We start from the raw sequence: 17,117 nt of genomic DNA on the forward strand, positions 1-17,117 counted from the left end.
TATTTTTTAATGCTTTTTCAGCCCTACCTTTCCCTGTCCTTCCAGGAATATGATATATTAATATTACAGTTGCATAGATCCTTGAGGCTCCCCCCCTCCTCCTTTTCCTCCTCTTTCTTCTTCCTTCCTCCGTTTCCTCTATTTTGGTGTTGAGCCCATCCTCTTTAGCTTTTCATATTGGTTATTTTATTTTTCAGTTATAACATTTTTATATCTTTTATTTTGTTGATACTTTCTTTTTTGTTCGTTTCAAACATGTTTGTAATTGTTTGTGGAAGCATGTTTATCATAACTGCTTCAATATCTTCGTCAGAGAACTCTGACGTTTCTTTTATCTCAGTGTTGGCATCTGCTGATTGTCTTTTTAAATTCAGTTTGGTATCTTCCTAGTTTTTTGTTGAATGAGTTTTGAATGAAACCTGGACTTTTCTTTTTTTTTTTTTAATGTTTTATTTATTTTTGAGACAGAGAGAGACAGAGCATGAGCAGGGGAGGGGCAGAGAGACAGGGAGACACAGAATCCGAAGCAGGCTATCCGGGCTCCGAGATATCAGCACAGAGCCCGACGTGGGGCTCGAACTCACGGACCGTGAGATCATGATCTGAGCCGAAGTCAGACGCCCAACCGACTGAGCCACCCAGGCGCCCCTAACCTGGACTTTTCCTTATCATTTTCTGAAACTGGATCTTATTTAAACCTGTTTTAGCTGGGTCTCTGTTCCAGATCTGTAAGGGTCACTGCTGGTGGTGACTTGGAGGCATCTCCTCCTGGGGTATCCATGGCTGCTGTGACTGTCCCAGGTCACGAGGACTTCACTGATCAGGGCTTTGCTGCACTTCACTAAAGTCATAGGCCTCTTGTGAGCTGGACAGCTCAAGGACTTGATGTCCACCTGAGGGGCCACCTTCTGCCAGTGCAGGTCGGGGGGGTGGTGAGGGTCAGGGAGGTCAGAATGAGGGGCTGTATAGGACATCCCTGCAAGGGGCACTCACTGTACCCTGGAGGGGCTTGGGGCCTGCAGTCCTTGCTGTCCACTCTGCAGGGTCCCCACTTGTCCTGTAGCCTTATTTATGAGAAGAGGTTGGGGGAGAATGACCACTTGTGGCTTCTGTGCTTTGGGCAGGGACTGTGACACTCCTTGCATGTAAGGCTGACCTCAGCATGTGTCAGTGTGTGTCACTATGTGGGGCATGAGGTCCTAGCCCCACCTCTTCCTGGGTTGTGAGCCTGGACACTTGGATGTGCTCTCTGAACCCCAGTTTCTTCCTCTACAAGGAGTGGGTAATGGTGTTGATCTCTGAGTCCCTGGCACAGACAGTCCTTCGTGTTTTTGTGTGAGTGACATGGGAGTGCCGTCTGGTGCCAGGAGCGTTCTCCAGGGTGAGGGCTCACACATGCCAGGCCGGCCCTTCTTCAACCCTGCCTGTGGCTGTCTGGGTTTGGGGCAGGCTCAGGGCCTCTAGTGCAGGGGAGATGGGCCTGCTCAGCCCCAGGTTGGGGGTGGGTTGGGAAGCCGAGAGGATGCTGAGGCATCTTTGGCCGAGACCCACAGGCTGTCTCCATGGCAACTGTCAGCAGCCTCCCGGGCAAGAACCAACACCTGGAAAGTCGGTGAAAGAGCCGTTCCTGGAGATGGCCCTACCACGTGTCTGCCAACTCAGCTCCTGTGTCTCCCTGGGCTGGGGTTGGGGGCTGTGGGCCTGACCCGCGTGGCCTAGCCAGTGGGTCCTAGCCCGGAGACCCCCAGCCTGCCAGTGTGAGCTGAGACACGGGCATGCAGGTGTGGATGCCTCTCCTGGGTGGGGCTGCTGGCCTCCCACGGAGCCACCTTGCCTCCCCACCCCCTCATGATGACAACAGTGATGGTTCTAAGGGTGCTGGTGCTGGCGCTTCTGCTGCTGGTGGGTCCTGATACTGCCAGGCACATCTAACGAGCGTTGTCTCCTGGCAACCTCACCTCGGCCTACGGGGCCCTCACAATGTCATCTCTGTGTCGCGGATGAGGGAGTGGATGCTCCCACACGCGGCGCCTCCCCTAAGTCCAGCAGCCAGGAAAATGCAGGCTCAGTCTCGAATCCTGGCCTCTTGGCCCAGGGTCCTGGCCCTGGTGGTCCAGGGCTCAGTTTGCTCCAGCCAAGCCCTCCCGGGCCCCGGGTGCTCATGTCAGGGTGGCGAGGGCCTCCTCAGCTCCCTGGCCCCAGCAGGGTCTGACCTCCCTAGAAGGGGCTGAGTGGTGCCTCGGAAATGCTTCCTGCCTCAGGTCCTGGCTGGAATGGGGGCTTTGCTCAGCTCAACCAGCCTGGAGCCAGAACCACCGTTGCTGGGGTCACGGCATCTCTGAGGGGATGGGTGGGCCCCTGGGCTCCAGACCCTTACTGACTTGTTGTCTAAACTGAGGCGTTTTTGAGAGTCAAAGCCTTGCCTGTAGCAATTGTGCTGGGTCCACGGCACAGACTGAGGCTGTCCTGGGCAGCTGAAGATATGTGGTCACCCTGTCTCTGCTATTTTTGCTGGACTTGATGGAATGGGTCTCAGGTCGAGCTGCTCTCTTGGCCTGGGGATGGGCAGAGGATGTCCTTTACCATCATAAAACAGCAAGACAACCATCACCCTCCCCAGGGACAATTGTGGAGATTCGGTGAGCTTTGCATGCTCCCAGTAGGGCAGGGCCCCTCCAGGCTATCATCACTGGCCTCCTTGTGGTTGTGATGGCTGTCCCCAAAGAGTTCCAGAACATGGGCTGATGAGCTTGGGGAGTGTTGGACCACACTAGGTCTGTGGTCTTCCCCAGGCTCAGCATGGACCCTCTGAGGGGCTGGGGCATGGCTTTGTCCCGTAGAGGGGCAGCGGGAAGCAAGGAGGGGGGAGCAGGGACAGGCCAGGGGTGACCACCAAGATGTGGGTTTGGGTTCAGATTGGGATTAGGGTTGGGGGCAATTGGTGGTTTCTCTCTCCAGCCACTTCTGTCAGACATATAGCAATTGTGGCTTCCTGGTCACTTCTGCCGCCTCTTGGCATTTTCAGAAATGGGTGGTCTTGTGGGGTGTGGCTGGGTGGGGTAAGGCCTCGGACACTGGCTCTGGCTGTGATGTGAGCCCGGAGACTACTGCAACAGACAGCTGTTGAAAGGCAGGGCGACCTCAGCTGGGACCCCCGTGTCTGGAGGGCAAGGGGTGAATTCCTGGATTAGGGTAAGGGGACACAGGCCAAGGCAGCAGCTGCGAGGTCCCACCCCTCTTGTAGCGCCGTGAAGCTAGGAGGGCCGCCTGCCTCTTGGGTGCCAGTGAAAGTGCGTCTCTACAGGGGACTGGCTGGTGTGTCTGTGCCAGGTGTCTGTGTGTCCGTATGGCCTGCGTCCCGTGTCCCTGTGTCTGCGCTGTGTTGATGTGTCCATATGTCCACACCCCCTGTGCAAGGGTGGCCTGGGCCTGGGAGTTGGGTGACAGTCAGAAGCGGAGTCTCTGTGTGCTCTGGGACCCAAATCCCTGCGTATGTTATGTAGCTGTAATCATAATTTACATAAAAACTTGTATTTTGCCTTTTTCTTTTTGTATAGCAGCGTATTGAGGTAAAATTCACATGCCACAACGTTAACTTTTTACAGCGCATAATTCAGTGGCATTTGAATGAGTGTGGTCATGGTATTGTACACCCATTGCCACAACTGGGTTTTAGTACATTTCTGCCGTCCTCCCAAAGAAACCTACCCGTCAGCACTCACTGTCCCCCCCACCCCTCCCAGCCCCTGGCAACCTCTCATCCTGTTTCTGTCCAAGGGTTTGTCTGGTCTGGACATTCACACAAACGCAGTCGCGCACCGTGAGGCCCTTTGTGTCTGGCGTCTCTCACTAACATGTTTTCAAGTTCTCGCACGTGCGTCAGTCCTCTGTTCCGTTGTATCACAAACACGCTACGTTGTTCTGTGCTGTCGCCAAATGAATGACCACCCAGTGCCCCGTTCACGGCCGTGTGTGTGTTGTATTGTATTTCTCTGTCGCTGAACACTGAGATGTTTTATCTGGGGTTATTAGTCATAATGCTGTGATGCCTGTCTGTAACTGCGGCTTCTTAATTTTGCATTATTTCCATGGGACAGATTCCCAGAGTGGACTGGTTAAAAGTGTTTAAACATTTTAAGGTATTTCATTTTGCCACGTTGTTTTCCATCCAAATGAGAAGCATCGGTTTACATTCCCACCAGTTGTATTGAAATCATTAGTTTCACTCTGCCACACTGGTGTTATGTTTCTAAAGCTCCTATTAATTTATTGGGTGTAAAATTAATACCCTATTTTTTAAATAAACCTATCGCTTTGCCAGGTTACCTTCCAGTTTCCATTACTGGTGAGTCGGGATGTTTCACACATTAGTAAATTGTGTTTAGTGTAATGAGTTATCTCTGTGGATTCTTTGCCATTTGGTTTTGGGAATTTCGGTGCTTCTTCACTAGCAGCTGTGGGTGTGCACTTCCCGCCAGGCACGGAGCAGGTGTGGAGCTGGAAGGAGGCACTGGCTGGTCCTGGAGGGGAGGGGAGCTGACACCCCGCCCCCACCTCCCTCTCGGGCTTGCTTTGCCACCTTGCTTTCCAGGATTTTCCTGAGACTTCGGAAATAGTGGCACCAGGAGATACTTGCTGAATACAAGGATGTGTGCCTTAACTACCTTTCTGTTACCGGTGTTCATATGACATCTGTAATTAAAGTACCTCAGAGTTAACGTATTTTGTCTTTTTTAATCTCAGTGAAGGGTGAACATTTTTCTTTTCTGTATAAATAAAAAATACTGATTTTCTCACTTTAAAATGCCGATCTAGGAAAGAATAGAAAGCATGACCCACAATCTCACTGTCCTGAGATAACTTCTGTTAATATTTTGAGCTGTTTCTTTCCAAGTTCTTTCTATGTGCAAGTTTTCAAACTACACAGCTGCTGTCATCCCGCGGGGATATTGAGGGCGTCCAGCCTCCAGCATGAGCAGGCCACCCCCACACAGAGTGTGCTCCGAAGGCACGATTCTTCTGTCATGCGATGGGCCTCGGTCACCCCCTCTTGTCAAGCATGTGGCTTATTTCCAATTTTGCTTTTCCTGATGAGACCCCAGAACATACATGCATCTTTTTTTTTTTTTTTTTTTCAACGTTTATTTATTTTTGGGACAGAGAGAGACAGAGCATGAACGGGGGAGGGGCAGAGAGAGAGGGAGACACAGAATCAGAAACAGGCTCCAGGCTCTGAGCCATCAGCCCAGAGCCCGACGCGGGGCTCGAACTCACGGACCGCGAGATCGCGACCTGGCTGAAGTCGGACGCTTAACCGACTGCGCCACCCAGGCGCCCCTACATGCATCTTTAACACACCTCTGATTACTTCCTTGGGACAAATGCCTAGAAGTTGGATGATGGTTTATTTCGTCTCAGTCATATTTAAAAATTCTTCCGTTTCCTATCATTTGGTTATGCTTCTGTTATCACAGATTCAAGTGTTTTTGTGTAACAAAACACTCTGTTTTGTTTTGGGCTCTGTTTCTGTTTCGATCTGAATCCGTTTGGTGCTGTCTCTCCACATTGGTGGGTGGCCTAGTTGCTGAGCTCAGGGTAGGCCTTTAGGAAGTATCTCGTTGAAGAAGTTCTCTAGTCTTGCCTCTTCTTTCCTGAAGCTTTCTTTAACTTTTTGCCCATTTAGTTTTCCAGACGAGTTTTGAGATTCCTTTGTCGTAGTTCAAAGAATTCCTTTTGGGATATTGTTTCAATTATTGAGAATCTCTACATTGATTTTTGGAGAATCAAATTCTAAAATTCTACAGATACAAACCTGTCCACCCAGGAGTACAGTGTATCTTGGCATCTATTCAGTGCTGCCCTCTTTTTGTAAATAAGATGCTGTGGTTTTCTCTCGGTGGGTCACTCGTATTGTTAAAGTTGTTCCTAAGGGGCCTGTATTTATTGATGCCAGTGTGATTGAGGTGTTCGGTGTCATTGTATCTCCAAGCAGCGATGTCTGGTATCCCTTAACTTTTGAGTATTTATACTCCGGTGTGGACGCGGGCTCAGGCCGTCTCTGGGTGGGGCTGTGCTTTTGTGTTTGCCGACGGCAGCTTGCAGCCGGGCCTGGCTGTTTTTCAGCCCAGATTTCTCAGTGTCGGTGGGGTGACAGCACCTGCAGCTTGCTTTTCTCTCTTTCCTTTTGGTCTCACTGTGCTGTACTTTTCCTTCGAGGTCCTCTCGCTGTTTTCTGTCCCCTGTAGGAGTTGAAGTTAGGGGCCTCGCACACCTGCAGGGCGGTGTTCCAGTCGCTGCCGTTGGCCTGTGGGCCTCAAAACCTGAGCGACACCGGAGCCGCCCACAGGGCTCCTTGCACCCTGTCGCTGGGCCCGCGTCACGTCCCCCACGAGGCTGATGCTGCCGGTCCTGGGACAGCACCGTGAGAAATCTGCTCCTGACCAGGCTCCTGGGAGTTTTATCGTTGTCTTCGGAAATCATCATCTTATCTATTCAGTTCCTGATTTCTTACTCACGTTCTCTTATGTTAGTTAGAACTCTTTAAGAAGATTGAGAATTCTGGTGGTAATTCTTATTTTATCATCTGATTTTAAAGGAAAACCTTTGTGATAAATGTGGGTTTGTTGGTACTCTTGAGAGTGGATTTTGAGCATGGAAAAGATTATTCAGAAACTGTTTTAGTTCCTAAACTCAACATCCAATTTCTTAAAGTTACAAATCCAAAAAAGTAGTTCTCTTTAAAAATTTTAGATGACTTTGTGACAACATGGATGGCCCTGGAAGGCGTTATGCTAAGTGAAGTGAGACAGAGACAAACACTGTATGGTCTCACTTACGCTTGGAATCAAAAAAGTACAAAACAAAGCGAAACACCATCGGATTTGTGGTTACCAGAAGTGGGAGTTACGGGGAGGGGGAGCTGGAGTAAGGTGGTCAAAAGATACAAACCTGCAGTTATACTATAAAGATAGTAAGTACGAGGGATGCCCCGGGCACCATGGTGTGTGGAGCTCGTGCCACCGCGTGACAAACAAGCAGGCTGTGAGGACTGGGTCCTAAGAGCTCATCACATCTCATTCACATTTCTCTGTGTGCGATGATGGGTGTTGACTAGACCTGTCGTGGTGGCGATTTCACAACAGATGTAAATCAAAACATCGTGCTGTGCGCCTGACGCTCATACAGTGATGTATGACAATTACATCTCCGTAAAACCAGGAAAAAAATTTTTACATTCAGCTGATGAAAATTTATACTCATACATGTAACTATTTTTAACAGTGACTTTCAAGATGACTCAAATAGTGTTTTATCCCATTTCATAGACTTAGTTAATGTCAAACATTTAAAATTTCATTTATAGGGGCGCCTGGGTGGCTCAGCTGGCTAAGCATCTGACTTTGGCTCAGGTCATGATCTCGTGGTTTGTGAGTTCGAGCTCCGCATTGAGCTCTGTGCTGACAGCTCAGAGTCTGGAGCCTGCTTCGGATTCTGTGTCTCCCTCTGTCTCTCTGCTCCTCCCCTGCTCATGCTCTGTCTGTCTCTCTCTCTCTCTTAAAAATAAACAGTAAAAAAAAAAGAGAATATGATTTTATTTATAAATTTAACTGGATCTTCCTAAGTGCTTAAGAATTGTGTTTCCAGTAAGTTTAAGTATAAGTGTGGTGAATCATACATTTGTGTAAATGTCCCAACACCTTTTACAGATTTATCAAGGTTTGAACTTAACATCACAAGTCTAAGTCAATTTTTTCATTCCATTTATAAAGTCGGACTCACACGGTGAATGTGATGCTGGACGTGACCGCATTCAGCATGTTGGCGTGTGCTGACACATTCTGTGTTTGATCCTCCCAGGGTTCGATGTGATCATCCACTGAGGAAACCGTCTCAGAGCAAATGAAGCTGAGGCTTCCTTCCCGTTCATTTTGGTTGCCTTGTCGGCCAGATTCTTTCCGGAGACACCGGTGGCCACGACAGGCACTTCTCAACTCAGTACTGGGGTCTTAGCACTTGTGGGTGCAGCTAGGCTATAATTCTGACATCGTGGCTAGATTTTGTGTTTTTTATGTTTCTTTAGATTATAGACACATTCTTACCTGCATCTAAACACCTTTGAATCCTTCGCTAAAAAACAAAGAGTTGTTTTCCTGTCCCATGGGACCATGACCGCTCTGACATATCTGGCTACTACTTCTGAGGTCCTTTACTGACATTTCAGGGTCTGTCTGAGGGTATCAGGATGCCTGGTGGACAGAAGGCTACGGGTGAAGGAAGGCATTACTGTTCCTTCTTCTTGGGAATGATGCTGGAGCTTTCCAAGTGACGTTCACTAGCCGAACACCTGCATCTTTCCTAGGCTAGACTCCGCTCACCGAATGCCTGTGTGCTAACACGTGTCCACTCCCTTGCGTTTCCCTGTAAATCGGCAGTTACATCTGGAGATTTCTCTTAGAGAAATGAAACATTGCAGTTGTGATGGAAGTCTTCTGGGTGGTTCAGTCGGTTGAGCGTCGTGATCTCACGGTTGGTGGGTTCGAGCCCTGTGTCGGGCTCTGTGCTGACAGCTTGTAGCCTGGATCTCTCTGTCCCTTCCTCCTTGCACTCTGTCTTCAAAAATGAATAAATGTTAAAAAAAAAAATGGAAGTCTTCCGCATACACTCCCTCAATCGAATTCTGTTCTCTTTCTTCCCTTCTCTTTCACGTTCTGGATGTAGCCACTGTCCTGATTTGTGGTTGTGATGCCATGCGTGTGTGAGTATTCCAGGTCCTCCCATATATGTCTGTATCCATAAATAACATACAGTGTTGCTTGCATGACTTTAATTGTGTGAGCGTGATATGTATTTACACACACATATAACTATTTCACAACTTGCCTTCTTACCCTTCGACATTGTTTTAGACATTTTCCATGTTAGTAGTGTGCAGGCTTATCTAATTTTTACGTGCTCATCCATTTTTTACTCAATAATATTTCACCGCGTACACGTACCACAGTTAATTTCTCCTCTCTGCTGCTGCGAGCACGCCTGCACGTATGTCTGCAAGCGTTTGTGTGATGTGTCCAGTATGCAGTTAGAAGTGGTTTTCTGAGTCATAGGGATGCTCATTTTAAAGTTTTCTAGAAGTAGCCAAATGTTCTCCAGGACGGTTCTACAGTTTTCTCTTCTGCCCTCAAAACTGTTGCTTGACATCACTCGGCTATGACTTGGCTAAACTGAGGAGGTGAAATGGTGTCTCTTCTTTAGTGTGATGTGAACTTCCCTGTCGCCAGTGGTTTTGAGCTGCTTGTCTCTTTTGCAATTTGCTGATTTTTCTGATAGGTTATTTGTATTTTTAATATGAATTTATAGGAATTCTTTATGTTTTCTGGGAACAAATTCCACATCAGTTATGTACATTGCAAATATCTTTTTGTTTTCTCTGTAGTATCTTTCATGGTTTAGTTTAATTTATCAACCTGTTACTTACGGTTTTGGATTTTTATGTCTTCTTTAGAAACCTTTCCCTACCTTGCAATCACAGAACTATTTTCTTGTTTGTTTCAAAGTTTTAGAGTTTGCTTTCTGACATTAGGCTTCTTTTTATTTTCTAATTTTTAAAATTGTGGCAAAACACATACACCATGAACTTTGCCATCCTAGTCACTGTTAAGTGATGTTTAATGTACTCTCCTTGTTGTGCAGTCATCGGCACTGTCCGTCTCCAGGACTCTATTCACCTTGCAATTCTGAAACTCTTCCCCAGTAAACCCTAACTCCCCAGCCCTCCCCTCAGGCTCTGGCAGCCTCCATTCTACTTCCTGTCTCTATGATTTTAACGACTCTAAGTACCTCACATGAATGGAATCAAACAGTATGTGTGTGTGGGTGTATATATATATTATATATATATAATATTATATATCATATATATTGTAATATATATGTATATATATACATATATGTACGTGTACATATATATGTGTGTGTGTGTGTGTGTAATATATATATATATATATATATATATATATATATATATATATATATAAAATTTTCTTTTGACTGGCTTATTTTCCTCGGCATTGTGTCCTCAAGGTTCAACCATGTTGTATCATGTATTAGGATTTCCTTTTTTTTTCAAGGCTGATTATTACGTCACTCTATGTAAATATCACAATTTGCTTTTCCCTTCATCCACTGATAGACACTTGGATTCCTCCCACCTTGTACCTATTGTAAGTAACACTGCTATGAACCTAGGTGTACAAATATCTCTTTGAGACCCTGCTTTCAGTTCTTTTGCGTACCTAGAATTAGAGTTGCTGGATCAGATGGTAGTTCTATGTTCAACTTTTTGAAGACCTGCCATACAGTTTTCCTCAGGGGGCACACCATTTTACTTTCCCACCAGCAGCGCATGGGCTCCAGTTCCTCCACATCCTCTCCAACACTTAATCTCCGTTTGTTTGTTTCTTTTTGTTTTTGTTTTCTTGAAAGCAGACATCCTAATGGTTGTGAGGTGGTATCTCAGTGTAGTTTGGATTTGCATTTCCCAATGATTAATGATGTTGGACATCCTTTCATGTGCTTATCGGTCAATTGTGTATCTTTTTGGGAGAAATATCCATTCAAGTCCTTTGCTATTTTTAAATTGGGCTTTTGTTGTTGAGTTGTAGGACTTCTTTATATACTCTGGATATTGATCTCTTAAAAATTTTTTTTAATGTTTATTTATTTTTGAGAGACAGAGACATAGTGTAAGCAGGGGAGGAGCAGAGAGAGAGAGGGAGACACAGAATCTGAAGCAGGCTCCAGGCTCTGAGCTGTCAGCACAGAGCCCGACGTGGGGCTCGAACTCATGAACTGTGAGATCATGACCTGAGCCGAAGTTGGACATTTAACCCACTGAGCCCCCCAGGCGCCCCTTGATCTCTCTCATTAGATGAACGATTTGTGACAATTTTCTCCCATTCTGTAGATTTTTTTCACTCTCTTGATAGTGTCCTTTGATGCACAGAAGTTTTAAATTTTGATGAAGACTAATTTATGTGTTTTTTTCTTCTATTGCCCGTGATTTTGGTGTAATACTCAAGAAATCATTGCCAAATCCAATGTCATGAAGATTTTCTATGTTTTCTCCTAAGGGTTTTATAGTTTAAGGTCTTACATTTAGATAAGCAAAAGGCCCATTTTGAGTTGCTTTTTTGTATCTGATATAAGATAAGGGCCCAACTTATTACTGTTTTTTTTCCTTGCGGATATTTAGTCTTCCCAGCACAATTTAGTGAAAAGATGATCTGGTCCCTTTTGAATGGTGTAAGCACTCTTATTGAAAATCAATTGACTGTATATGCGAGGATTTGTTTCTGGGTTATTATTTTATTCTGTTGGTCTGTATACCTATCCTTATCCAATACCACATTGTTTTGATTACTGTTGCTTTGTAGTAAGTTCTGAAATCAGAAAATGTGAGTCTTCCAATTTTGTTCTTTTTCAAGATTGTTTTGGCTATTCAAGGTTCCTTGAGATTCTATATGAATTTTAGGGTGAATTTTTCTGTTTCTGCAAAAATTATTGTTGGAGTTTTGACAGAGTTTGCATTGAATCTGTAGTTTACTTTGGGTAGTATGTACATCTTAAAAATATTAAGTTTTCCAATTTATGGATATAAGATATGTTTTTTTATATATACAGTTTTTTATTTGCCAACTATTCAAAAAATTAAATTAAAATAAAACAAACCATAGATTTATTTTGAGAAAACTGATCTCTTTACAATCATTTGGGTCCTCTGGCTTGTATACGGGGGGTACATCTTGGATATGGGATAGTTTTAAGTTTGTTTAGTGTTCTTCAGCAATGTTTTGTAGTTTTCAGTGTACAAATCTTTCACCTCCGTGGTTAATTTTATTCCTAAGTATTTTATTCTTTTTTTTGTAAAGTTTATTTATTTATTTTGAGAGAGAGAGAAAGAGCATGCAGAGGAGGGGCAGAGAGAGAGAGGGAGAGAGAGAATCCCAAGCAGGCTCCATGCTGTCAGCACAGAGTCCGATGTGGGGCTTGAACTCATGAACCATGAGAACATGACTTGAGCCGAGATTGAGTCAGATAGTTAACCGACTGAGCCACCCAGGTGCCGCCCCCCGCCCCCAGCCAAGTATTTTATTCTTTTTGATGTTATTGTAAATGGATTAAAAAAGCTCCCTTTTTTTGTTTGTTCATTGCATTGCAATGAAACACAACTTATTTTCTTGTTTTGACTTTATATCCTGAAGCTTTGCTGAATTCATTTGTTCTGGTGATTTTTGGTGGATTTTCTACAAATATAGGATTTTCTCCATTTGAGATCTGTTGGGATTTTTATTGGAATTGCATTGAATTTGTAGATTAATGTGGTGGATTACATTAATGGTAATTCTACTCTTGAACTATTATGTTGCTATGACAACTCAATTGGCCATTATATACTCTTAAAATACGTACTTTGGAATTTGGTTTATTTTAATTTTTAATTTAATATTTGTGTTCATAATTGAGATGTGTGTAAAATTTTCTTGTCCTTTTCCAGTTTTGATATGAGTTGGGAAGCTTTTCTTGTATTTTTATTCTCTGAAACAGTTTGTATAAAATTATCTGTTCTTTGAATGGTCATAGAACTCGCTTGCAAAATTGTCTGGGTCTGATGTTCTTCCAGAGGAAACCTGAATCCAAATTCATTTATTATTATTATTTTTTTAAGTTTATTTATTTTTGAGAGAGGGAAAGACAGAGTGTGAGTGGGGAAGGAGCAGAGAGAGAGAGAGAGAGAGAGAGAGAGAGAGAGAGAGACAGAATCTGAAGCAGGCTCCAGGGCTCCCAGCTGTCAGCTCAGAGCCTGATGTGGGGCTTGAACCCAGAAACCATGAGATCATGACTAAGCGGAAGTCGGATGCTTAACCAGCTGAGCCACCCAGGCTTCATTTTTGTGAATGGCTTTTGTGAGGCGGCCCCCAAGGTTTCCATCCCTGCCTGTGGCCATCTCCCCTTGAGTGTGGGAAGGACCACGGATATGATAAGGTATCACTGCCATGGTTAGTTTATAATCAGTTGACTGTGAGCTAACCAAAAAGGACCAACCTAATAAGGTGATCCTTTTAAAGGGACTGGGCCTCTCCCAAAACAGAAAATTTAGAAGTGTGAGAGGGACTGTTGAAGGCCAGGTTGCAAGGACCTGAGTGCTGTCTCCAGGAGCGCAGAGAAGTCCCCAGCTGAAAGCAAGACAGTGGGACTCCGTTCACTGTGAAGGGTCTGGGAAGCGTGACTTTCCCTAGGTTGGCCTCCAGATGAAGGCACAGCTGGCTGACACCTTGATTTCAGCCTCGTGAGACCCTCAGCGGAGCACACAGCCACAATGACCTACAGAGCTGTGAGCTAATGAGTGCTATTTCAAGTTACAAAAACTGTGGCCAGTTTTTGCACAGCAGTAGAAAACTAATACAATTGCTCGTGGCTTATTCGGGTTTTCTACTTTTTCAGTTACTTTGGATAATTTGCATTTTGGGGGATATATCCATTTTGTCAAAATTTTAACATTGGCATAAAATTGTTAATAATATTCTTTTGCAATTCTAAAAATCTCTCCTGTCTGCAGTTACATTCCCTGTGTGTAAATACACTTAGGCATGTGTGCATACATGTGTACGTACACGTGCACTTGCGTGAGCACTCGTGCAGATGCACGCGAGTGCTGTGCGTGTTTGTATGTGTGTGTCTGTGTACAGGTGTGTACAGATATGCATACACTCTTTTTCTTGATTATTCTTGCCAGAAGCTTGTTCGTTTTATTAAACTTTCAGATTCGGCTGTTATTTCTCTATTTTCTGTTTTAAGCATGTCTACTCTTTATTAGTTCCATTTTTGTCTTTTCTGTATATTTACTGTTTTTCAAGATTCTTGAGGTATATCTGTGCTTGGTTTATTTATTTTCAATCTTTAAAAAAATCATTGAAGTTTACAAATTTCCCCTAAAACATCACTTTAACTGAACCCCACATACTTTAATATGTGGTGTTTTTTGTTTTTTTTTTTAAATTTTTTTTCAACGTTTTTATTTATTTTTGGGACAGACAGAGACAGAGCACGAACGGGGGAGGGGCAGAGAGAGAGGGAGACACAGAATCGGAAACAGGCTCCAGGCTCCGAGCCATCAGCCCAGAGCCTGACGCGGGGCTCGAACTCACAGACCGTGAGATCGTGACCTGGCTGAAGTCGGACGCTTAACCGACTGCGCCACCCAGGCGCCCCTATGTGGTGTTTTTTAAATATTTATTTTATTTAAACATTAAAAAATTTTTTTTAATTATTATTATTTTTTTAATTAAAATTTTTTTTTAAATGTTTGCTTATTTTTGAGAGAGAGACAGAGCATAAGCGGGGGAGGGGCAAAGAGAGAGAGACACACAGAGTCCAAAGCAAGCTCAAGGCTCTGGGCAGTCAGCACAGAGCCCAATGTGGGGCTGGACCTCACAGACCACAAGATCATGACCTGAACTGAAGTCAGATGCTTAACTGACTGAGCCACCCAGGCGCCCCTAACTTATTTATTTTCATGTTTATTTATTTTTGAGAGAGAGACAGAACACGAACGGAGGAAGGACAGAGCAAGAGGGAGACACAGACTCTGAAGCAGGCTCCAGGCTCTGAGCTGTTGGCACAGAGCCCGACTCGGGGCTCGAACTCATGAACCTTGAGAGCGTGACCTGAGCCAAAGTCAGATGCCTAACTGACTGAACCTCCCAGGCACCCCTAAAAAAAGTTTTTAATGTTTATTTATTTTTGAGAGAGAGGGTGAGAGAGACAGAGCATGAGTGGGAGAGGGGCAGAGAGAGAGGGAGACACAGAATCCAAAGCAGATTCCAGGGTCTGAGCTGTGAGCACAGCTTGACATGGGGCTCGAACTCTCGAACTGTGAGATCATGCCCTGAGCTGCAGTTGGATGCTTACCTGACTGAGCCACCCAGGCACCCCTAAATGTTTATTTTTGAGAGAGAGACAGCATGAACGGGAGGGGCAGAGAGAGGGGGAGACAGAGGACCTGAAGCAGGCTCTGAGCTGTCAGCAATAGAGCCCGTCATGGAGCTCAAACCCACAAACCGTTAGACCATGACCTAAGTCAAAGTCGGACACTCAACCGACTGAGCCACCCAGGTACCCGCGAGTTTCTTCTTATTTTGACCCTAGCTTCATCTTAACTTTTATTACTCGTGCATGGTACTTCGACCGGGGGTGGGGACACAAGGCCTTCCTCACGAGGAGTCCAGGATGCATTCCAGCAGCAGAGCCAACAGGATTGTGGTGCTTTGCCTGAAGAGTGAGAGGGGCGAGGACTCAGGGCTGCAGCCCTGATCTTGCCTGAAATAAACAGTGGGCGAGTGGTGCTCACTGAGCCAGGTGGTGGGGAGGGGACCAAGGCCGGGGGCAAGAACCAAAGTTCCTTGGTCTGGACTATTTATTTATTTATTTATTTAAGAGCACAAGTGGGGGAGGGGCAGAGAGAGAGGGGGACAGAGGATCTGAAGTGGTCTCTGTGCCGACAGCAGAAATCCCGATATGGGGCTCGAACTCACCAACTGCGAGATCGTGACCTGAACTGAAGTCGGACGCTTAACCAACTGAGCCATCCAGGCGCCCCAGCTCTGGACTTTTTAAAAGAAGTACATGTTTCAACACTTTTAAACAGTAGCGTTAAAACAAACAAACAAACAAACAAACAAACAGTTCTTTATTGTATGATGCTTGATATGCTATTTTGACATCCAGGTAGCAATGTTAGAAAGGCAGTTGGGTTTATGAGTCTGCATTTAATGATGTGTGTGACTTAATGTGTGTGGTGCTCAGAGTTACGGGGTAGACCTGTCGGGCCTGAGCCCTGGGGCTTCCTCTTCTGGAGTCTGGTGGAGAAGGCCAGGGTGGCGGTCAAGACCCTGAGGGGCTGCCGGGGACTTGGAGGAAAATGAGGGAGTTGACCCAAGGGCAGAGAAGCAACCACTTAGAGAGGGAGACTTGACCATTGGAGTCAGCAAGACAAAGGCTTGAACGGCGTTGCAGGGGAATAGTGTGGGTGACATCCCACGGGGGGACAGGAGGGTGAGGTGGTGGGGACACCAAGGGCTGACCCTCTGCATGAGCTTTGGTGTGAAGGGAGCAGAGAAGTGGCTGTGCTGAGAGGTGGCTGTCTGATCTTCTGTGTTTTGAGATGGGACACCTTGGAATGTAGCTTTCGGCTAATGGGATTGATTATGATGGCTTCCCTGAGTCCCTGTACCCGCTCTTCCGCCTGCCCCACCCCACCCCGATCGGTATTCTCCTGAGAGAAGGTGAGGAAGGCTGTGTGTGGCGCCTGTTCGGGAGCCGCAGCCTCCGTTTTACTCGTTTCCGCTCATCACCCCGTCTCGTGAGGCTGCTTGGGGTGCAGTAGGGGTTGGTTTGGGGACCGGGTTTCGGCTTGGATTTAGTTGGAGGGCAAACGCAAGGCCAGGCCAGGTGCCACAGACCACGTGTCCTCTCAGGGTGATTCCGTTTAGCTGGAGGGATGGTCACGCCGGAAGCAGTCATTGCTGACGTTACCGCGAGGACGTCAGGACTCAGGGCCTGCCTTGTCCTGCCACAGCAGCGCCACAACCTGTGGCAGCCTCGTGCTCAGACAGTGGGGGTCGCTGTTGTTGGGAGAAAGGACATGGGTGGTGGGGCCTGTGTTCTCTCACGTGAATGTGGAAACCCTGACTTCCCTCCTTCTCTGTTCCTGCCAGGATCCTGGCCACAGCGGGCACTGACTTCGACCTGCGGACCCTGCGGGCTGTGCGTGTGCTCAGGCCCCTGAAGCTGGTGTCTGGGATTCCGAGTGAGTCTGGCGAAAGCAATCAGCCCCAAGCCTACCTGGACCACTAACACCCTCCCCCAACCCCACCATGGCCACAGCCACTGTTAAGCCTCAACCAGTGGGCCCTTTGGCTTGGGTGACTTGAAGCTCAGGGCTCCTGACCTGTGAGAACCAGGTGTGAAGAAGCCTGACATTCTCTGTGAAAGCCCAGAGAGTGGCTCTGTTGTTTTGCCCTGATTTGGCTTTCCCAGATGGAAACTTTGCTTCTCCTCAC

At 46.2% G+C, this 17,117-nt stretch overlaps 1 protein-coding gene across 1 annotated transcript in view; it reads left to right on the forward strand.

The window, feature by feature from the left end:
- CACNA1B (calcium voltage-gated channel subunit alpha1 B) overlaps window positions 1–17,117 on the forward strand; it is a 190,550-nt gene that overhangs the window by 20,742 nt on the left and 152,691 nt on the right. The window contains exon 4 of the mRNA XM_030293870.1: window positions 16,773–16,864. Coding sequence (XP_030149730.1) covers window positions 16,773–16,864 — 92 coding nt within the window. The remainder of the gene's footprint in view (window positions 1–16,772; window positions 16,865–17,117) is intronic.

Source organism: Lynx canadensis, chromosome D4 (genome assembly GCF_007474595.2).
Source record: "Lynx canadensis isolate LIC74 chromosome D4, mLynCan4.pri.v2, whole genome shotgun sequence".
Lineage (NCBI taxonomy): Eukaryota > Metazoa > Chordata > Mammalia > Carnivora > Felidae > Lynx > Lynx canadensis.